Consider the following 23157-nt stretch of genomic DNA (forward strand, 5'->3'; position numbering starts at 1 on the left):
CACATCATCAACTTGGCCATATTCTACTAGTACATTCCAACACTGTTTCAGTGCTGACTCTGCCCACCTGCTGGATGTGCTATTTTGGACCAGCACCAAAACTCTAAGTCTGTGTGCCTCCCTTCGGGGCTGTTTTGAACGTAAGCCAATGTAAGATTATCAAGCGCTGCTTAGTACAATGAGCTGCCCCACAACAGACATTACTTAGAAGTGATTTCGTTTCCTTAGGAAGCCTGTCCCTAGTTCGCCTCATTCTCCTAAAGTTTAAACTCCGAGCATCCTTTTTTTTCCACCCCTGGAGAGCCGAGTCAGTTAGACCCCACCCTCCCCAGCCGACTCGATCCCGACGTAGCACTATTCAGGAAGCGGAACTCTAGTTCCCGGGGCTCACCTCGGCCCCGGCGCGCTTTGCGAACGGACCGGAAGTGGCTCCTCCAGCTCTTCGTCCGAAAGGGCAGTGGGGGGCGGCCGGTTGGACGGTTCGGGAGGGCTCTGCGGACTGGGTCGCCGGCGCTGGGACGCCCTGAAAGCGGAGCGGCGGGGCGCCCGGAGGTGAAGGGGTTGCGCCTTTCCGGCCTAGTCATGCCCGGTTGGAGGCTGCTGGCTCGGACCGGCGCCCGGGTGCTGGACCGCGGCGCGGGCGGCCTGGGCACTGCCCGGGGCTCGGAGAACAGGTAGGTGCGGAGGACAGACGAGGGTGCGGCGTGGTGCCTGCACCTGTGGCCTCGGGCTGTGACCTGGCCCGGCGTGGGGTAGGAGGGGATTCCGTCCAGGCCTGAAGAGTAAGAATCATTGCTCTAAGGACGTGCCCTTTGAAGGATTGGAGGCGTGGGGTTTTTTGCTTTTTAATGCTGATGAGCATTAAAACAAGCATTACCAACAGCAATAATATTATCTGCCAATTAGTGAGCGTTTACTGTGTAATAAATGTTCTTTTAGGAACATTAGGCTCCTTACGTCATGTAGCCTCACCTTAGAGCTGCTATCGTCCGTTTTACAGATACCATCATTTTCCTGTCCTATCATTATTCCGCTTTGCAGGTAAAAAGGAAGCTTAGAGAAAAGTGATTTGCCCAAGGTCACTTAACTAATAAGTGAAAAATTGGGACTCTAGCCTGGATGTATCTACATGCCTACAAAAGAGATAGATCGCAGGAAGATTTACTTCTTTTCCGACCCTCCTGGCAAGAATTACACATCTCTTTCCTGACCTCCGTCCCGTAAGGTCTCTCTTGGTGTGTTCAGCTAGTCACAGGTCATGTCTTTTATGGATTTTAGAATTTGCACACCCAATTTCTTCACCACTCTGAGCCAAGGCCATGTCATTACAGGGGTTTATCAGAGAAGGATCAGTAACCCCACATTTTGTCACCTCTACTGGATGTAAACTGTTAACGTACATGTTCTAGTGGACCTGTGGCTTCTCTTGTCTACATAGGACTACTCTGTTAGAAATCTGTTTATCCCAGAGGAGAAGAGGAAGAACTTTTCCTCCAGGGTAACTATTAACAGTTGAAATATGAGCCCCATTATTATCATGAGGAATGTCAGGGAAGAAACTAGAACAGAATCCAAACCCTTTCCAAAGGCCCTGACTACACTTTCCAACTCATGTGACCTCCCTTCTGTACATTAAGTGGGGAACCTTTTGAATTGTGCTTTGTTTTCTAATTTTTATTTTTACAGAACAGACATCTGGCTTTTGGTTAGAAGTCTCCATGGCAAGAGTGGTACTTGGTGGGATGAGCATCTTTCTGAAGAAAATATTCCCTTTGTTAAGCAGTTGGTCTCTGATGAAAATAAAGCCCAATTAGCAAGTAAACTCTGTCCTCTGAAAGATGAGCCGTGGCCTATACATCCTTGGGAACCAGGTGGTTATTTTGTATATGTTGTGTTCTCATCGCCTAATTACTGTCTGACTGGCACGTTTAAAATCGTAGTGACTTCTGAATCAATTTATCATCTCTTTAATTTATTTTTCATGTCTTAAGTGTGTCTATTTCATTATGGTTTGCTTTGCAAGTATATTTCCAGCATCCTAGTCTACTGTTAGTGACTGTCTGATGATCATCAAGACTTCCTCAAGAAACTGCTTTGTAGGTGAAAAGAGAATTGTTCTGCAAACGTTTTCTTGTTTTCTTCAGATGAAAAATAATATAAAATAAATCAGGGAAGAAAAGCTGGAAGAGTGTGATCTAAACTGTAAGGTATCACACAGACGTTTGTAGCTGGGGTATTCTGCCACTCCACGCCTGCCAAGCATAACCCCAGAATCAGCTCTGTGTGCCTGGTAGAGTGCTAAATCCATGTGTGGCCAGACCAAAAAGCATAAGGCCTTTCCTGTTCATGGAGTTGTCGTTGGTTGGGGGTTATTGTGGCTGTTGAATTGTTTAATGGCTAGAATTCTTAGTGGAGCAACTTTATCAATTTATGCAACAAATCTAAGTGTCATGGTGGATGCTGACATATTTTAGCAACATGACCACTTGTGTCATCTCAGTAACTCCAGCTAACTTCTTAGAATTTGAGAAGTAGATGTTCCCTAATTAATGAGGTTGGATATGAATTGATATTAGGAAAGCAAAGCATAATGATGGATTTATCATGCCCTCTATTAATACCACTATTTTAAATACCAGAATATATCAGTTTAACTATTTTCTTTATTTTGTACGGTTTTCTTATATTTTTTATTTTACAGAGATTTATTGAGTACCAGTATATTATGTCAGGTATGGCTGAAGGCATTTATATCTGTAAGGAACAGTTGTATTTTACTGTATGAATATATCAGCATGTTTCTTATCTGCTTCCTCCTTATATGAAAGCAAAATTTAGGAAATACCATTGTATCGTGTTGACAAATGTTGAAAAGTCTGTGTGAGTATTGATTTGTTTTTAATTGCCAGGTTCCTCTAGAGTAGGCCTTATTGCAATGAAGTTAGGCATGATGCCCTTGTGGACCAAAGATGGTCAGAAGCATGTGGTCACATTACTTCAGGTAAGAAACAGAAGATGTAACAAATCTATGTGTGTGCTGAGATCTATTTGTGCAAACCTAAATGGCCAATATTTGTATCCTGAAACATTTGACTGTGTGGTGAAGAAGAGGTAAAGTCGAGCATAGATACTGTAAAAGAGCTTTACTTCTGATGGTGTCAGTGAATGTTCTCACTCATGCCTGAGTGGTGGCTTTCTTTATACTGGCATTGGGATAACTGGGGCAATTAATTAAAAAAAAATTGTAACCTAGCTTCTTACAGATCTACTAGTTTAATTCATAATCAGAAAAAATCTCAGTCCCATCTTATTTTCATTTATGGAGTTCTTTCAATTCAAAATTGTAATTTTGATCTCTTTACTAACTCAGAATGTAACACTTTTGTCTGGGGAAGTAACATTTTGTTCTCTGAGATAAGGTTAAGCTCTAATGCTTAAGAATATAGGCCCTGGAACCAGAATACCTCAGATGTTGGTTCTGCCATTTTCTAGCTGTGTTCCTTGGAGCACTGTGTCTTATCTGTAAAAGAATAATTTTATTCTGTAGAAGAAATCACTATGATCTCCCTCAAAGGGTTATTGTGAGGCTTGCACAAGATTCTAAATGTCAAGCACTTAAAATTTAAAACAATATTAAATGTCCAATAAATGTTAGCTGTTATTGTCTTTATCATTATTATAAAAAGATCACTGATAAAGTTGAGACCTTCATTGCCCAGATCACTTTGAACAGCTCAGTTCATATTGGAGTCAGGCCTTAGACAAGCGTTTAGGGAGGAGATGGGGAGTAAAATGAGACCTCATGCATGTAAGTGCTTCCAGTGCTGACAGACACAGGTGGCCTGTAAGCCCTTAGTAAGTTTTTACTGACTCTGAATGATCAAGGAAAGGATTATAGTTTCTGGAACTCTACAGAACTTTGGGAGCTTTTAGGGATGATGGGTGGGATTGTAAATTGGTACAGCTGCTTCAGGAAATAGTTTAGCATTATGGAAAAGTTGAGGTACGTGAACCAGTGGTCTCCCAGTTCCACTCCTGAGTGTTACTAGAAAATGTGAACAGATGATTTATAGCAGCATTACTCTTAATACTCCAAAAGTAGAAATAACTCCCATGTCCATCATGGTAGAATGGGTAAATAAATCATGGTGTATTTACATGATGGAGTGCTGGGTGACAATGAAAATGGACAGAATAGAGCCGCACACAACAGTATGGGAGAACCTTACCTATAGAATCTTGAGTGAAAGCAGGAAAATATGGAGGAGTATTTGTGGTCTGACTCCATTTACATAAAGGTTCAACAGGCAGCACTGAACTATAGGATTAAACAATACTTTCAAAGGTAGTAATTATAATGAAAAGTTAAATGATTACCATAAATGTCAAGAGAGGTGGTTATTTCTAGGACAGTTCTTCTCAGACTTTACCTCAGAATCACCTGGAGGGCTTATAAAACACAGGTTCTGATTTAGTAGGTCTTGGCTGAGGCCTGAGAACCTGCATTTTCACAGAGTTCCCAGGTGACTGATGCTGCTTGCCTGGGGACCACACTTCGAGAGCCACTGCTCTAGGGGTAAAAAGGGTGGGGAGGAGGAATGGGTATGAGGGGGGAATTGGGAAGAGACACAGAGGTTTGGGGGATTTTTGACATGCGTAGTGGTTACATGCATATTTTCTTTATAAATACTCATTTTGTTGTATATTTATGTTTTATGCACTTTTCTGTTTGCCTTATATTCAGTATTTGACAGTGTTTTTTTAAGAGTGTGGTTGGTATGGTGAGATAAGATGGATTGGATGGGCCTCAGTGTGGCTGGTATGTAATGTTAGCATGTGTCCTGGCACATACTTAGTTTTTTTATGTTTGTTTTTTTAGGTACGAGACTGTCACGTCCTAAAATATACTCCAAAGGAAAATCATAATGGAAAAATGGCAGCCCTGACTGTAGGAGGAAAAACTGTATCACGTTTCCATGTAAGGATGCACTTTCATTCCTAGAATAGTGCCTTTCATTAGTTTTAGACCTGAATTCTTTGAGATTCTGAATTCTTTTAAGTTTTGAGGATATCCCATAGCCACAGACTTGTCCAGGAGGTGAACTGTGGATTTGGGGGGAGGCAGTCTGATAGAGCTACTGACCCCAGGAGTCTGGGAGACTTTGCGTTTGCTCCAGTACCTCCCTTCACTGTCTGGAACAAGTAACTTCACCTTCTAAGCTTCAGTATTTGCCCAGATGTAAAATGTGGATAAAAATACTACTTACCTAATAAGAGGTTTGGTACCAGGATTACGTGAGACTTTTCACATGTGCCTGGCATGTAACAGACACTCAAAAGATGGTAGCTATTTGATTATTTTGTGGTTGTTTTATGTTTATTTTCATTTTTTTTCTAAATTGTCTCAACTCTTGACTCCAACAGCATGTGAGGATTAATTTTTCATATATTAGAAGTTTTCAGTATTGGGAAGAAAGCTGTGTATGAAGTCACATCAGATTTTTCTGAATAAAGTGTATTTCCCAAGTAGAATACTAATAGAATGCTGAGTTTGTAGTTTAAATGTGAAAAAAATCTGCACAATTAGTATTTTGGGGGGTTTGGGGATGACTAAAAGCAGAGAATGCCTTTCTAGAAATGGTGATGGTTTTCACTAATGGCTGCTAAAACATCTTTAGGTTTACTAAAATGTTGCTTGTCTCTAGATTAACATTTTTCCATTATAAATTATTTATGAAATGAATATGAATGAAAGTTAGGAGACAACCTGTTCTGTGCAGCTGTCAAAACTAACAAGTGTTTATCGATTGCCTCCTATTCCTTGTCATAGTTAACTTTTGAGCACTTATTACATGCTGGGTATGTAGGCATTAAGTCTTTTACGTTTATTAACTTACTTTTTCAGACTCTAAAGATAACGAAGTTAAGTAACTCCCTCAGGGACACCCACCAATAAGAGGTAGAGTGACAGTTAGACTCTGAAAGCCTTACTTTGTTAATTGTGTCTTGACATGCACCCTTTGGGAATACATAGGGAAGGTGGACTAATAAATTGACTATCTCAACACAGTACTATAAATGCAACAAGCACATTAGCGAATTCTGCTTGTGGGAATTCTAGGAGGTTTCACAGGGAGAAGACCAGAAAGGAGGGTGGGTGCTAAAGGCATGCCAGGCAGAGTGGGCTCTGCAGAAGCAGATGCATGGAAGAGCATTGGTGCTTGGTAAGAGAAGGGCCATATGTCTGGATCTTAGTGTGCAGTCGGGGAGAATGTGATAAAGGTGTGACAGGCGGGGTTGTCAGGATGGAGGGCTAACAAGTTTAGACCTCATCTTGTAAACTTTGAGGAACTTTCTGAATTCTTTAACCAGGGCAGTGGTCAAATTGTTATCATGGTTAACTAAATTAGAAGATGCCAAGTGCAGGGAGGACATTTAGGAGGTTGTTTTAAGCCCTCAGGGAGAGTTGATAAAAGTCTTTTGCCCCAGAGCAGTTGCATTGGGCTTGGAAGAGGCAGGGATTATAAAAGACCAGGTGAGTGTGGGCGTGTGGGAAGAGAACCCAGCAGGTCAGTGCTCATGCCATGACTTGGGACAGGGACAAGGAAAGGGTTGCTTTGGAGGAAAGACGTGTTTAAAGTGTTTTAGAAAATCCAGGTGGAATTGTCCTATAAGTATATACTGATCAGCAAATTGGCGCTGATTGGAGTCCTATGGTTTAATAGGCCTATCTCGTAAGTATTAGAGGACTTAGCTATTTTTGCATATTATGGTAGTATAGTTAGTTTATTTTTCATTAAGCCTTCATAGTAATATCTGCTATTCCTGACAGATTATTGCCTACAGGGTTCAGATAATACTACAGTAATTAAAAGCACAATGTGATATTTTGGGAAACATTTTTTAAAAATGCCAAATGTTTAAATTTTTAAGTGTGTAAATATCTGCCCAACTTCCTGTGAATCATGTGAACAGTTCTTCAGTTTGATAGACACCTCTGTTTTCTAATTGATTGTATTTCTGTGTTTTGTTAGGACTGTCATCTTTATTTCATTACCAATTTTGTAAATTTATGACTCTACAGCCTTGGTATTTGTAAGTCAGGTGTCCTGTTGGGATAATCCATTCTGCTCCAGCGGATTTGTGAACATTACTTCCTTGGGACTGTGCGATAGTGGGAAATGAGTGGACCTGGGGTCAAAAGAGCTGAGTTCTTCCATGGCTGCCAGTAGCTCCTTCACTCCACCTTTTTGAACAGCCATTTTCTTACCCATGAAGACAAGGAATTGGACTTGATGGTCTGTGAATTCTCTCCCAGTTCTAAGTCTCACATTGGTTCTCAAATATTTTAGTTTTTAAGAAAAAACAAAAGTTCCCCTCCAAAAATGAACTTGTCAGCTCAATTTATTCTATTTTACTTAGTGATAAAGATAATCTTATTGATGAAGTCTTATTAACATAATAACTAGGGCTTCCCTTGCGGCGCAGTGGTTGAGAGTCCACCTGCCGATGCAGGGGATACGGGTTCGTGCCCCGGTCCGGGAAGATCCCACATGCCGCGGAGTGGCTGGGCCCGTGACCCATGGCCGCTGAGCCTGCACGTCTGGAGCCTGTGTTCCACAATGGGAGAGGCCACAACAATGAGAGGCCCACGTACCGCAAAAAAATAAATAAATAACATAATAACTAAACTATTACAGAAACGATAGTACTTTTATTTCTACTTTGATATTTGAGACTCTGGTTTTCATACCTTAAGCTTTATCTCACCAATGAATATATAGCACAGCAGGGTGATTTGGATGCTGTATTCTTATACTGTGGTGAATTTTAACCACTTATCTGACATAAACTTTTAAGACTGTTCACTACTCTGGTATAGAAGTGCTACAGAGGCCCTTTTATTCTTCAAGATACTATTTTTCTAGGACCAGAGGTCATGTATTATAATATTAAGAAAAAAGTTTTGTCTTTGAATGACTTTTCATCAGAATAGGATGTGAAAATGAAGTTCTAGAATTCTTTAAAAGTAAAGCATTTTGGTTCAGAAAGGAAAAAGATTTTTGAAATTAAAAGTATACAAACTTTCTCTTGCACATTGTAACCCTCAGGGAAACTGCAGGTAGATTGATTATAGAGGGTTTGAGAGAGAGAAGAGACACCTATGAATAGGTAATATTAAATAGTTAAGCATTCTAAAATGAGTTGATTGAATCAGTTTTATTTTTAATAGGGCTAGAATGTTATTTTTTTTAATCTGTAAAGAATTTATGCCTCCAAGAAACTAGACTGCTTTGCTTTTGCTATTTGTGTACCTTATAATAAATAAAAACTGATGTGGTACATAGTGTTTTTGAATAAGGAAGCTAAGTGGCCTTAAAGTTGGTTAAATCAATTCATCTTAGGAGCAGAGAAGCATTTTGATTGTGAGGAGGATAATTGCAGAGAACTCTGAAGAGGGAGGAAAAAAATGCAACCTCATAGATAGGATTATCCAAGTGTGACTCTGCTGTCAGTCTTTTAAATTGCCTTTTGAAATCATTTATTTGGAAGTTAGAGGAAAAAAAGCCCTTTGTTACACTGCTGTTGACTCAACTCATCTTGAACATCTGGTTTTTCTCAGGGCAGATACCCAATTAGTTTTATGATATTTTGATTTTAAAAGAAAAAAATTATTCACTTTTAGTGAAATTGGAAGATAATCAGGAAGTATGTATTACCTTTGTCCTTTTTATGTCTCAGTCTATAGTTACTTAGTCAAGATGTTTATCTTGTCCATTTTGTATTACTAAAAAAAGTACAGGATTTTTCTCATAAGCCTCCTGGAATACTTAAAAACCAATATTAATAAAATAATGTTTTTAAGTTACCAGGTGGAATATGTGAAGGTCAAAAATAAAATTGAAGTCTGTTCTAAAATTTAATAAATCTGAATCCAGTACATCAGGAAAATAATTTTAAGGATCCACATTTTTGAAATTTTTATTGAAGTTTAATTGACCTAAAACACTGTTAGTTCCAGATACACAACATAGTGATTCAGTATTTCTGTACGTTACAAAATGATCCTCACAGTTACCTTCTGTCACCATACAAAGTTATTGCAATATTATTGACTATATTCCCCATGCTGTACATTTCATCCTCCTGACTCATTTATTTTGTAACTGGAAGTTTACCTCTTAACCTCCCTCACTTATTTCACTCATCCCGTCCACCCCATCCTCCTCTGACAACCACCTGTTTGTTCGCTGTATCTATGAGTCTGTTTCTGTTTTGTTACCTTTGTTCATTTGTTTTTTAGATTCCACATATAAGTGAAATCACATGGTGTTTGTCTTTCTCCATCTGACTTATTTCACTTTGCATAATATCCTCTAGACCCATCCATGTTGTTGCAGGCAAGATTTCTATTTTTCATGGCTGAGTAATATTCCATTTTGTGTGTGTGTGTGTGTGTGTGTGTGTGTGTGTGTGTGTGTACACGTATATACACATCTTTATCCATTCATCTAGCATTGGATACTTAGGTCACTTTCATATCTTAGCTATTGTAAATAACACTGTGATGAACATAGATGTGCATATATGTTTTCGTATTAGTGTTTTTGTTTTCTTTGGAAGAATACCCAGAAATAGAGTAACTAAATTATATGGTATTTCTATTTTTAATTTTTGAGCAACCTCCATACTGTTTTCCGTAGTGGCTGCACCAATTTACATATCTAACAACCGTGTGCAAGGGTTCCCTTTTCTCCGCATCCTCTCCAAAACTTGTTGTTTCTTGTCTTTTTGATAATAGCCATTCTGACAGGTGGGAGGCAATATCTCATTGTGGTTTTATTTGCATTTCCCTGATGATTAGTGATGTTGAGCATGTTTTTTCAAGTGTCTTGGTCATTTGTATGTCTTTGGAAAAATGTCTGTTCTTGTCTTCTGCTTACTTGTTAATTGGGTTGTTGGGTTTCTTTTGCTGTCAAATTGTATGAATTCCTTGTATATTTTGGATTTTGACCCCTTATCAGATATATCTTTTGTGGATATCTTCTTCCATTCAGTAGGTGGTCTTTTTGTCTTAATAGTTTCCTTCACTTTTTAGTTTGATGTAATTTCATTTATTTATTTTTGCTTTTGTTTCCCTTGCATGAGGAGACAGATCCAAAAAAATTTTGCCAAGATCTAGGTCAAAGATTGTACTACCTATGTTTTCTTCTAGGAGTTTTATGGTTTCAGGTCTTACATTTAAGTCTAATCCATTTTGAGTTTATTTTTGTATATGATATGAGAAAGTGGTCCAGTTTGATTCTTCTGCATGTAGCTTTCCAGTTTTCCCAACAACATTTATTGAAGAGGCTGTCTTTTCCCCATTGTATTTTCTTGCCTCTTTTGTCATAGATTAATTGACCATTTAAGTGTGGGTTTATTTCTGGGCTCTCTCTTCTGTTCTATTGATCTGTGTGTCTCTTTTTGTGCCAGTACCATACTGCTTTGATTACTGTAGCATTGTGGTATAGTTTGAAATCAGGGAGCATGATACCTCCAGCTTTGTTCTTCTTTCTCAAAATTGTTTTGTCTATTCTGGGTCTTTTGTGTTTCCATACAAATTTTAGGATTTTTTGTTTTGGTTCTGTGAGCAATGTCATTGGTATTTTGATAGGGATTGCATTGAATCTTTACATTGCCTTGAGTAGTATGACTATTTTAACAGTATTAATTCTTCCAGTCCATTAGCATGGTATATCTTTCCATTTCTCTGTGTCATCTTCACTTTCTTTCGTCAGTGTCTTTTAGTTGTCCAAGTGTCTTTTACCTCCTTGGTTAGATTTATTCCTAGGTATTTTATTTTTTTGATAATTTGCAATTGCAAGTGGGATTGTTTTCTGAATTTCTCTTTCTGATAGTTCATTGTTAGTGCATAGAAAAACAACAGGTTTCTATATATTAATTTTGTATCCTGGCTCTTTACTGAATTCATTTATTCTAATAGTTTTTTTGATGGCATCTTTTAAGATTTTCCATATATAGTATCATGTCATCTGCAAACAGTGATAGTTTTATTTCTTCCCTTTCAGTCTGGATTTCTTTTTATTTCTTTTTCAAGGAGCCACATTTTTAAATGAACTTTTGTGTTTGCTTTTGTGGAAGAAGTGAGTATGCCTGAGGATGAAAAGCAGGGGCCTTGGTAAAAGCGATGTTGAATATCAGTCTTAGATTTCAGCATATGGGAAGTGAAACCATAAAGAATGACTGGAGTGAATGTATGTTATCACTGTTGGAAGAAAGGATAGCTTCCCGAGGGGACTCTGTGAGGTAGAGAACAATCTTCTGTGGACATCCGGAGCAGAGCTGTTCAGTATTTGTTGCACAGTCCCACTGGGGGGCTCCAGGGAGATTCTTGGGGGGCTGCGGACTGATCCAGAAACTAAAGTTCTCTGCTTATAGGCCAATGCCACCCAATTTCATGTCAGCTGAGGACAGCCTACTCAGTAAGTTATAAAGGGGCACAGTTCTTATTTCAAACTGAAATTAGCAAGTACCTGAAGTTTGCTGCATATTCAAATACATGTTCTTCAGATAAGTGTGGCTTATCACTGGACCTGGGACTAGACATGTATTTAACAGACTTTTAGTGAGCTTTGGAAGTACATAGCGGGGGGAGATTATAGGCCAACAGACTGGCATGGGCAGGCACAGGTAAGCATACGTAGAGTACTGTGGCTCATTGGGGTCCTGCAGGTGCTTCGTTTAGGAGCAGAGGGGAAGCAGAGGGAGAGGGAACAGCAGGAAGATAAATATTATTGCTTATATTCTCATGAAAGAGGCTCTTCACATCAGGAAGTGGTACAGCTTTTTTGGTAAGTCTTACAGTATCTATATCAAGAGTTAAGAATTAAAACAGAAAAAAAAGACAACAGGACATTATGGTAAGGAAATAAGTTGTCCATAAAGTTTTCTATTCAAGGATATTTTCTATTCAAGGATATTTACAATAGCAGAACGAAAAAGCAGGGGTGGAGGGAAGAGCAGACAGTAGGACCTGCGAGGAGCTGGGGATGGAGCAGCCACTACAGTCTCTGCTCTCTAGAAGCTTACATTTTGGTGGGCTTGGGGGTGAGACAGGGAAGCTATTGCACAGAAGATAAACAATTAAAAAATGTGTATTGTGACAGATGGAGGGAAGTGCTTTGAAGATTAATAAAGTGTGCTAAGGGCATTGCAAGAGACAGAAAGTGGTGCTATTTTAGGTAGAAAATCAGGAAAGGTAAGTTGATATTTGGGTGAAGACCTGAATGAAGTGAGAGAGCATATTATACAGAAATCTGGCAGAGGCGTGAGGAGAGACATAAGTGAGGGAGGTTAAGAGGTACAGACTTCCAGTTGCAAAATAAATGAGTCATGGATATGAAATATACAGTGTGGGGAATATAGTCAGTAACTACGTAATATCTTTGTATGTGACAGGTGGTGACTAGACTTATAATAGTGATCATTGTGTAATAGAAATATTGCATCACTTTGTTTTGCACCAGGAGCTCACAGTGTTATAGGTCAATTATACTTCAACAAACAAATTCATAGAAAAAGATTTCAGTTTTGTGGTTACCAGAGGCAGGTGATGGAGGAGGGGGAATTGGATGAAGGCAGTCAAAAGGTACAAACTTCCAGTTATAAGGTAAATAAATACTAGGGATATATGTACAACATGATAAATATAATTAACACTGTACACTGTACATTATATGTGAAAGTTAAGAGTAAATCCTAAGAGTTTTCATCACAAAGAAAAAATTTGTTTTCATTTCCTTTAATTTTTTATCTATATGAGATGATGGATGCTCACTAAACTTATTGTGATGATCTTTCCATGATGTGTGTAAGTCAGGTCATTATTCTGTGTACCTATAATAGTGAGGCAGACATTTTCTGCAGTTGTAAATAGCATAGGCAGTTTAAGACTATGGAGAGGAAAAGGTAAAGGGAAAAAAATCTGGCAGAATGGCATTCCAGGCAGGGGGACCAGTATGTGCAAAGGACCTGAGGCTGTTGTTTAGTGAGTTCTTAGACTGGTAAGGAGCACATTGTCCCCGAGGCAGGGCAAGCTGGGAGGAGAGTAGGTGGTGTAGAACCTTGGAAACCATGGTGAGGACTTAGGACTCGATTCTTCTGCACAAGATGCAGGCCATTGTGGAGACTAACGTAACTTGAGTTTAGAAGGATCATGCCAGCCTGTGAATGGAGAACATACCAGGGGGTCAGGAGTATAGAAGTTGGAGACGTGATAGGAGGCTACTGAAATAATCCAGACGATATACGGCTGGCTGGGGTCGGAGTGAGAAGTGGCTGATGTGGGCTATATGTTTAAATAGAGGCTACAGGAATGGCTGATGGATGGACATGGGATGTGAGAAAGAGAAGAGTTGTAGGTGACCATAGAATTTTTGGTCTAAACAGAAGTATGGAGCTGCTGTTTATTGAGATTGGGAAGACGAGGAGAGCAGGCCTGGCGGGGCAGGAGCGTGTTGAGTTCAAGTTTAGACGTGTTAAACTTGAGTTGTTGTGTGACATCAAAGTGAAATGTTGACTTGGCAATTGGGCAGAAAAATTTGTAGTTCAGAGTAGAATTTGGGGTGGATGTTAGAAAAGTGGGTCATTAGCCTGTGAAAGAACCAGGGAGTAGTAGCTGGAAGTGGAGTGGAGGCCTTCCAAGGAGAGAGCAGCTGCCTGTGCCAAGCAGTGCTCATGGTGACCAGGGCATTTGGTGATTTTGACCAGCACGTCCCATTGAGTACGAGGGGCTGGAAGCCCCTGATGAAAGCCTTGTCGTGGGCAGGCACAGAAAGATTAGCTGGAGGAGATAATGTGGCCAAGGAAAGGTTTGTGTTTTAATGTGAGTTATTGTGATTCTTTTATGCTGCTAGGAAAGTTCGAGTGGAAAGGGGGAAATTGTTGATTAAGAAGATGGTGGGGACAGTTTCAGGAGTAAAGCCATTGAGTAGGTGAGAGGAGGTAGGAGTCAGCACACAGTGAAGGATTTGGCTTTAATAAGAACATGGACAGTTCATCTGTTATTGTGGTTCCCAGCCCCAGATTCACATCAGAACCATATGGAGTGCTGAAAATATGCTGACACCTGGATGCCCCCTTAGACTGGTGAAGTTACAGCCTCCAAGCTGAGGCCTTGGCCTTGGTGTTCTCTGAAAGCTTCCCATGTGCCTCTTGTGCACCTGGAGTGGGGTGGGAGGGTGATGATTGCTTTGGTGGTAAAACCTTGGGGAAGAGCTCTCGATTCTTCTGTTTTTTTCAGTGCAATAAGAAGCAACATTATCAGCTCAAAGCAGGGAGAAGGAAGGGAGAATGCTGGAGGTGTTAAGAGGTTGTGGCGGAGCTGCCTTGGGGAGTGAGAGGGATTTAACAGGTGAATGTGGGTGTGAGAGGGATTTAACAGGGGAATGTGGGTTGGCCAGGCCACACTGGCACTCACTGTGAAATCTGATTGTACATTTGAATGTGACTTGTCATGTTTCCTCCCAACTGCTTGGACACAGCAGGGAAATTAGAGTCAAATTTCCCAAGATTGGGGTTCTTGATACAGACGGTCTCCAGTCAAAATCCAAATATGAGGGCTTCCCTGGTGGCGCAGTGGTTGGGAGCCCACCTGCCGATGCAATGGACACGGGTTCGTGCCCCGGTCCGGGAAGATCCCACATACCGCGGAGCAGCTGGGCCCGTGGGCCATGGCTGCTGAGCCTGCGCGTCTGGAGCCTGCGTGTCCGGAGCCTGTGCTTCGCAGCAGGAGAGGCCACGGCAGTGAGAGGCCCGCGTACCGCAAAAGAAAAAAAAAAATCCAAATATGAGCGTGACTATTTCTTTTCCTGTGGAACAAAAGTCTTTCCCCGTATACTTTGAGCTACACTATGCCAGTTCTTTATATGAGCTACGCTATGCCAATTCTGAGTGTGATGGATAAAAATCTCACCTCCCTTAATTAAGGGCTATAGAGTACTCTTTTGTTCATTGGGGAAGCAGAGTGCTCTTTAATTTGTTTTCCTGGAGTGTTAGTAACTTAGTTTAGATCTCTAGGCATTAAATTCCACTTTTTGTAATTAATGTGTTACTTATATGTGCTGCTTTTCCTCTAGAAATCTACATCTATATTGGAATTTTACCGAGAACTTGGATTGCCACCAAAAGAGAAAGTTAAAATCTTTAATGTAACAGATAATGCTGTAATTAAACCAGGTAATCTGAGGTTGGGGAGAAGAGGGAGGTAAAAATACCCAAATATGTGATTTGTTTAATGTAAGCCCTTTCAATAAAGCTGAATTCACAGTACAAAGTCCCAAACATTTATTTTTAAATATAGAACTGTAACTGATTTAACCACTAGGGACAAACAAGTCTTTTTCTTTTTTAAGTGGAAAGAACTGTAGAGAATTCTTTGTTTTCCATGAAAGAGGGAGGAACACTTTTGTTTTTAATGTACAGAGAGTTTCACATTTGGAAAAGCCACTCCAAATAAATAAACGAACTTTTAAAATGTGAAGTTCACTGTTTGTAGGCTGGCATTTTATTAAGTGAAGAATAGACCCTCACTGAGATAGGATAATTTGAGAAAATGTAGCCTGAAACAGGAAAGTGACTGACCATAGCACCTTGAAAAAGTAAGATTTGGCACTATGATTATATTGGTTCATATAGTTAATGGCATTTTGATGTCTTTGAACTTCAGAAAAGCTCCCTATCTCTTGAACTTGAGTTCTCTAACAAGTAGACTGTAGAAGGATGTTTTAAGATTTGATATTTTAATACCTGAACTGAATTTCTTGAAGTAGAATACAATTGCAATAGGCCTGATTAATAGGGGCAGTAGAGTCAGCCTTGATATAACTTAGAATTGAAGGTATTTTTTGAAGTGCAAGTTTTTCATCTTTGAGGTAAAGTACATGGAATTAAACTAACAAGTATAAAAATTAAGTCCACATTAACTTTTGCTGTAGCACAAACCATATGATATTTTTTGTGTGGGGGGGTGAAAAATGGTCAAATATCAGCAGTTCAGGTCATTCAACCTTGTAGAAATTCGGTCACTTTTTAATCTCCCCTATTTTTTCTTAAATGAAGGTTTTTCTCTGCCCATATAAATCCACGTTGGGTCCTACCTTAAGGACACTAAACCTACAGCACTTTACTCCCTGTTTTAAACAAACAAAAATAGCTTTTGATTACATTCTCTACTACATTGGTTCCAGCTTTAAAAAAAAAGTCTTTTACTGGATGATGTTAATGTTGATTCCTATTTTTGGATAACTTGTCTCCAATAGGAAAAAAAAAAAAGACTTGATCCAGCCCCAGTGTTTTTTGAGTCATTCTCTTATTTTTATTTTCCTTATTTGAAATAGGAAATACATCTTAACATATTGTTATTCACAGAAACAACCAAGAATCTCATGTATTTACCAGCAGGAACAGTGTTGTCACAGGAGTTGCCTGTTTCAGCCAGTATCACGTTGGCCTCTGTGAAGGCACAAGCGCACCAGTGGCCGTGGGCTGTTGGCCACTCCAGCACCATGTGCCCCATACTTCAGCCTACATACAGTCCATTAAAATACATTTGTTGAGCAGTTTTATTATTTTATTGTTGACATTTCTAATAATTAAAATTGCAGAAGAGACTCTCCTGACATTTTGAAATCTGATAGCTAGAAGGCTTCCTGTATGTAGTTTATGTTTAATGAAGTTGTTTTTGGGCTGATTTCATACTGATTTTTTGTTTTCTTTTCATAAAGGCACTCCTCTTTATGCTGCTCACTTTCGCCCAGGACAGTATGTGGATGTCACGGCCAAAACGTAGGTCCACGTAACAGGTTTTTTCCTTTTGTTTTCTTTGTATATTAAAACACAGCAGAGTGAGTGAAAGAAGTGCAGCCTTTCAAAGTCAGTGAATAAAGGATAAGTAACCATTATTCTCATTCATAACTCTAATCCTTAATGTTACTGATGGTACTGGTTTTTAAATTGCACCGAATTAGCTGTATGTGAAGAGTTCACTTTGGGTTACATCTTTTAACTGAGATGTGTGCTTCTTGAGATGGGATTAAGAGAAAGGTCCATTACTGAGTTCCCACAAGGAACTCATGTTCCTTGTGAGCTGCACCCACATCTGTTTGAAGACCAAAGGCGGCATTTGGTTTGTTGGTGAAAGATAAGGGAAGCAGTTAAATTACAAACATCTTGCACTATTTGCGATAGTTGTGCTTAAGGTTCCCTTAAGGTAACTAACTGTATAAAGCGTTTGTGGAACTGTGTTAAAATCCTATCATGAGCTGAAAGAAGAAATAGGATTACACCTTAGGCGTCTTCAACAGCATGGCATCATCTCTTAGCACTAGAAGAGACCTCTTCCATAAAAGCAAAATATTTTGTCATGTGTAAACAAGGGTTCAAATTTGGTAGAAATTAACACTTAATTTTCACTCTAACAGAAATGCTGACTTTGAATCATACTTATGTTGGGTGGTGGTATTTGGGGTACTGTAGTTTTTTTTTAATATCTTACCATCTGTTAAGATAAGCCCAGTACTGGCTAGATAATCTCCAGGAAACTTTAAATCTTACAGAAGTATTTTTTCAAAAATCAGTTGAGGTTATCTCACTATGGAATGAAGTCACCAAGCCTTTAAATGTGTTTATATAGAAATTGTTCAGGCCATGCACATATGGTCACCTTATCTTTGATAAAAGGAAGCAGGAATGTACAGTGGAGAAAGGACAGCCTCTTCAATAAGTGGTGCTGGGAAAACTGGACAGGTACATGTAAAAGTATGAGATTAGATCACTCCCTAACACCATACACAAAAATAAGCTCAAAATGGATTAAAGACCTAAATGTAAGGCCAGAAACTATCAAACTCTTAGAGGAAAACATAGGCAGAACACTCTATGACATAAATCACAGCAAGATCCTTTTTGACCCACCTCCTAGAGAAATGCAAATAAAAACAAAAATAAACAAAAGGGACCTAATGAAACTTCAAAGCTTCTGCACAGCAAAGGAAATCATAAACAAGACCGAAAGACAACCCTCAGAATGGGAGAAAATATTTGCAAATGAAGCAACTGACAAAGGATTAATCTCCAAAATTTATAAGCAACTCATGCAGCTCAATAACAAAAAAACAAACAACCCAATCCAAAAATGGGCAGAAGACCTAAATAGACATTTCTCCAAAGAAGATACACAGACTGCCAACAAACACATGAAAGAATGCTCAACATCACTAATCACTAGAGAAATGCAAATCAAAAGTACAATGAGATATCATCTCACACCAGTCAGAATGGCCATCATCAAAAAATCTAGAAACAATAAATGCTGGAGAGGGTGTGGAGAAAAGGGAACCCTCTTGCACTGTTGGTGGGAATGTAAATTGATACAGCCACTGTGGAGAACAGTATGGAGGTTCCTTAAAAAAACTACAAATAGAACTACCCTATGACCCAGGAACCCCACTACTGGGCATATACCCTGAGAAAACCATAATTCAAAAAGAGTCATGTACCAAAATGTTCATTGCAGCTCTATTTACAATAGCCCAGAGATGGAAACAACCTAAGTGTCCATCATTGGATAAATGGATAAAGAAGATGTGGCACATATATACAGTGGAATATTACTCAGCCATAAAAAGAAACGAAATTGAGCTATTTGTAATGAGGTGGATAGACCTGGAGTCTGTCATACAGAGTGAAGTAAGTCAGAAAGAGAAAGGCAAATACTGTATGCTAACACATATATATGGAATTTAAGAAAAAAAATGTCATGAAGAACCTAGGGGTAAGATAGGAATAAAGACACAGACCTACTAGAGAAAGGACTTGAGGATATGGGGAGGGGGAAGGGTAAGCTGTGGCAAAGCAAGAGAGAGGCATGGACATATATACACTACCAAATGTAAGGTAGATAGCTAGTGGGAAGCAGCCGCATAGCACAGGGAGATCAGCTCAGTGGTTTGTGACCGCCTGGAGGGGTGGGATAGGGAGGGAGACACAAGAGGGAAGAGATATGGGAACATATGTATATGTATAACTGATTCACTTTGTTATAAAGCAGAAACTAACACGCCATTGTAAAGCAATTATACTCTAATAAAGAAGTTAAAAAAAAAAAAAAGAAGAAATTGTTCAGGGACTTCCCTCGTGGCTCAATGGTTAAGAATCCGCCTGCCAATTCAGGGGATACGGGTTCGAGCCCTGGTCTAGGAAGATCCCACATGCTGTGGAGCAACTAAGCCCGTGCGCCGCAACTACGGCGCCTGTGCTTTAGAGCCCGCGAGCCACAACTACTAAGCCTGTGTGCCACAACTACTGAAGCCCGCACACCTAGAGCCCATGCTCTGCCACAACAGAAGGCACTGCAATGAGAAGCCCACGCACCGCGATGAAGAGTAGCCCCCACTAGCTGCAACTAGAGAAAGCTGGCACGCAGCAATGAAGACCCAACTCAGCCAAAAATAAAAAAATTAAAATTAAAAAAAATAGAAATAAATTGTTCGGTATCAGTTGTTAGAATCCACATGATCTAAGCTAAGCTTAACTCCAGATATCAGCTCTTGTCTATGTGGCTGGCAGGATCTTAGTTCCCCAACCAGAGATCAAACCCCGGCCCACGGCAGTGAAAGTGCCCATTCCTAACCACTGGACCACCAGGCAATTTCCCAGCTCTTGTCCATTCTTGTTTCGTGTTCTATCAGCATAGATGGTAGTTTCACTGATTTATGTGCCTGTTTTGTTTTTGGAATATTCTGACTGAGAACTCTTTGAAAATGAACAGTGGCCCACTGGTGCTCTGGGTTAACCTTAGAGTCACAGTGACTGAGACAGAGCAGCTTCTTATATCCAAGGAAACCAGATAAATCCAGCATCGGTTTCTTAAATGCGGTCAGATATTTCTTCACTTCCACATTATTACTGCCTACTTTTAAATACGGGCCATTGCACACAGGTCCTAGGGGCCTTAACTTTTTAATATTTATTTATTTTTGGCTGTGTTGGGTCTTCGTTTCTGTGCGAGGGCTTTCTCTAGTTGCGGCAAGCGGGGGCCACTCTTCATCGCCTTGTGCGGGCCTCTCACTATCGCGGCCTCTCTTGTTGTGGAGCACAGGCTCCAGGGGCGCAGGCTCAGTAGTTGTGGCTCACAGGCCTAGTTGCTCCACGGCATGTGGGATCTTCCCAGACCAGGGCTTGAACCCATGTCCCCTGCATTGGCAGGCAGATTCTCAACCACTGCGCCACCAGGGAAGCCCAGGGGCCTTAACTTTTGATTAGCTCTTTCGAAGTGGAGTGGGCTAGGTTGGCGGTGGAGTAGAGGAAAGTGGGGCCTCTTTAAAGAGACTGTGAACCTTCCTCTTTTTCTCCCTGCTTCCTGATTGTTGCGAACTCATTCCTACTTGCTGGGGCGTCTGAAATTACTGGTCTTTTGGAAACGTTTGTCCTGCCTACCCTTGTGAAGAAGTCAAAATATTGGAGCTGTAAAGCTTTGGTTTGAGTAAGTGGGGAGACGTGTGTGTTGTGAATCAGATGGTTTTACTTTTTAAATGCCTGAATTATTACGTATGATAAAATGCCTCATGGTAATTTGTTAATTTACACACAGTTAATAAGGTGTGCATTCGGTTACATATTTTACAGGGTAAATGAGATATTCAGGAAGCCCTGCAAAGTCGGATTCCTTTGTTAGCAGATGCTCTGTGGCAGTGTTTGTGACTAGCTTGGGTTGGAGCCTAACCCTTTCAGTGCCTGTGTTCACTAGATGCTTTCATTTCATATGCTACTGTTGGGTTTCCTTGGCTTCCTAAAAGCTATTTTTAAAACTTCAGGCTTCTCCTTGTGAGTGTAAAGTGGAAGGAGAGTGTGTTGGTTTTGTTTTGTGTTTTAAGATCGTGTACCTAGAACACAAGAGTGTGTACAGCCATGTGCCAGCCTCAGGACTAGATGGCTGATGAGAGCTGGGAGAGTAACTAACCCTGGGATTTAGAGTAGTTGACATTCAACTCTGGAAAAGGGGCGCCTGCATTTGAGAAAACCCTCATTGTTGTGTGGGTTGCAGTACCGTTTTCTGTTTGACTTTGTGTAGCATGTGCACTGTACTCTGGTGTGCGTACCTTTTCGGGGTATTACTTGAGATCAAAATGAAACAGACTTTGACCTTTCACTAAATGTTGCCAATGGCTGCAGCTCTTGGAGCTGGCATGTTATTACGGCCTCAGGATGCTTGTAAGTGCTTCCGAATTTACAGAGCTCTGTCCTCATGTGGAAATGTTTTGGATTCCTCCTGGGTGCAGGCTTATTAGGTCTCAGCTACACCCAGTCCTGGTGGAAGCTGTCTCTTTGCTGTTGACTTTCCTGTGCATGTGTACGTGCACGCACACATGAATTTGCTTGCTTTTCTTTTTCCTTTTTAAATTCTTTTACATCCTTTCCCTGATGCTTCTCATTTTTTGGACAGTTCCCCCGGCTTGGTGTTTTAGCCCTCACAGCCAATGAGAATGTTTTTTTTCCTTGTTAACTGTAAATGGAACCATTATCTTTTGGACATAGGCTCTGAGTTCTTGCAGTCTCTTGGTATGGCTCACTTACAGCCAGAGATTTTCTACCTTGTCCTCCATTTTCAGCCCCTGTTTTAAAATTTTGAAACTGCTGGGCTCCATTGTCTTTATTATTAATCCTGTTACAGGTGCAAACACTAGAGAAAAAATGGTGCAGTGACATGGTTAGGTCAGATGAGGGACATGGGTTCACAGCCTGGAGCATCATTTCCCACACTTCAGTGGGCTTCACAATCTCCCCTACCTCCACTCCCCCACCAATCTTCAGATTCATTAGATCTGGGATAGTACCTGAGAATTTGCATTTCTAACAAGTTCCCAGGTTGTGTGGATGTTGCTAGTCCAGGGACCACACTCTGAGAATCACTGGACTGGAGAATAGTCAGGAACTCACCAGTGGACCTTCTTTTCCTGCTGCTCCTTTACCCAGCACAGAGTCCCAGTGCCTGCCTTTTCTCAACTCTACTCAAATTATAACATGAACTTCTGTTTTAAAGCAGGCAAGTCTAATTAATCCAGTTTCAAATAACATTGCCAGTAAAAGCAGGCCTTTGTATTACCCACATTTTAGTTAGCATGAAACTGAAAACTGGTCTCCTTAGTAACTGGCTTCATCATCTCCTTTCCATTAGAGATGAATTTGTTTGAGACATTTTTCTTAATTGAAATTGTTCATTTTTCTCATGTTGTAATAGTGATATTTAATGGTTAAATCTATACTTATATTTCAAGTTTTTTACCTTATACCTTCAATTTTAATTGCTGGATTAAATATACTTTAGAAATAACTAACTAAATAAGAAAAATTAAAATGGAAAAGTACTAATTTAAGAAAATACAATGTTAATAGAATCTTTCTACTTCAAGAATGAAATTGTCTGCAGACATTTTCTTTTTAGTGACCAGTAACCAACAGTAGCACCCTCTTGAAGGCTTCCTTAAATTTTTAAAATGTTCCTCTTTCAATGATTGCATTGGGAAATCTGCTTACACTGAAAGATACATTGTATTTACCTGTGCTGAATTTGGATATAATTTTCTATATAAATAAGTAAATTTACCATTGTTGCATTAGAGTGTGAGGTGAATATATATTTACTAGAGTTCTTTTTAATTTTTACTTTTAAACCAGAAATAGTTTTTTATCTAAAAGGTCTGAGTATACAAATTTAGATTATATGGGAAAGATCTTTACATCTAATATATAAAACCATTCTAGCAGAATAATTTTTCACAGTTTTCATTATGCTATAAATAGGTAATAAGGCCCAATCTTTGAAATATGTCAGTTTTATGTAATTTATTCTAAATAAAATTTAAAGTGTAGCACATATATTGATACGTTCCCCACACCACCACCACTACCCACTTCCTATACTAGGACCCTTTTAAAGATTATATTCTTATTCTGTAATTATATTCCACCATAACTTCTAATAGATGATGGGTTTGGGGGCCTAACATTTTCCCTTTCTTTCTCAGTTTTGAGGAGGAAACCTCTCTAGATAATATATAAAGAGTGGGTGAGATAAAGTATGACTGTTGATTCTAC

At 39.7% G+C, this 23157-nt stretch overlaps 1 protein-coding gene across 2 annotated transcripts in view; it reads left to right on the forward strand.

The window, feature by feature from the left end:
- The first annotated feature begins 422 nt into the window (after positions 1-422).
- Positions 423-23157, forward strand: part of MRPL3 (mitochondrial ribosomal protein L3) — a 44541-nt gene continuing 21806 nt past the window's right edge. The window contains exons 1-6 of one of the 2 annotated variants that reach the window (XR_009540661.1): positions 423-674; positions 1687-1871; positions 2910-3001; positions 4880-4978; positions 15141-15240; positions 16788-16848. Coding sequence is in view for 1 of the 2 variants with exons in the window: in XM_060149865.1 (XP_060005848.1) it covers positions 583-674; positions 1687-1871; positions 2910-3001; positions 4880-4978; positions 15141-15240; positions 16788-16848 (629 nt within the window). In the remaining variant the exon portion in view is untranslated. The remainder of the gene's footprint in view (positions 675-1686; positions 1872-2909; positions 3002-4879; positions 4979-15140; positions 15241-16787; positions 16849-23157) is intronic. The other variant, XM_060149865.1, reaches the window with a different exon arrangement.

The sequence above is a fragment of the Lagenorhynchus albirostris genome, chromosome 5 (assembly GCF_949774975.1).
Source record: "Lagenorhynchus albirostris chromosome 5, mLagAlb1.1, whole genome shotgun sequence".
Taxonomy (NCBI): Eukaryota; Metazoa; Chordata; class Mammalia; order Artiodactyla; family Delphinidae; genus Lagenorhynchus; species Lagenorhynchus albirostris.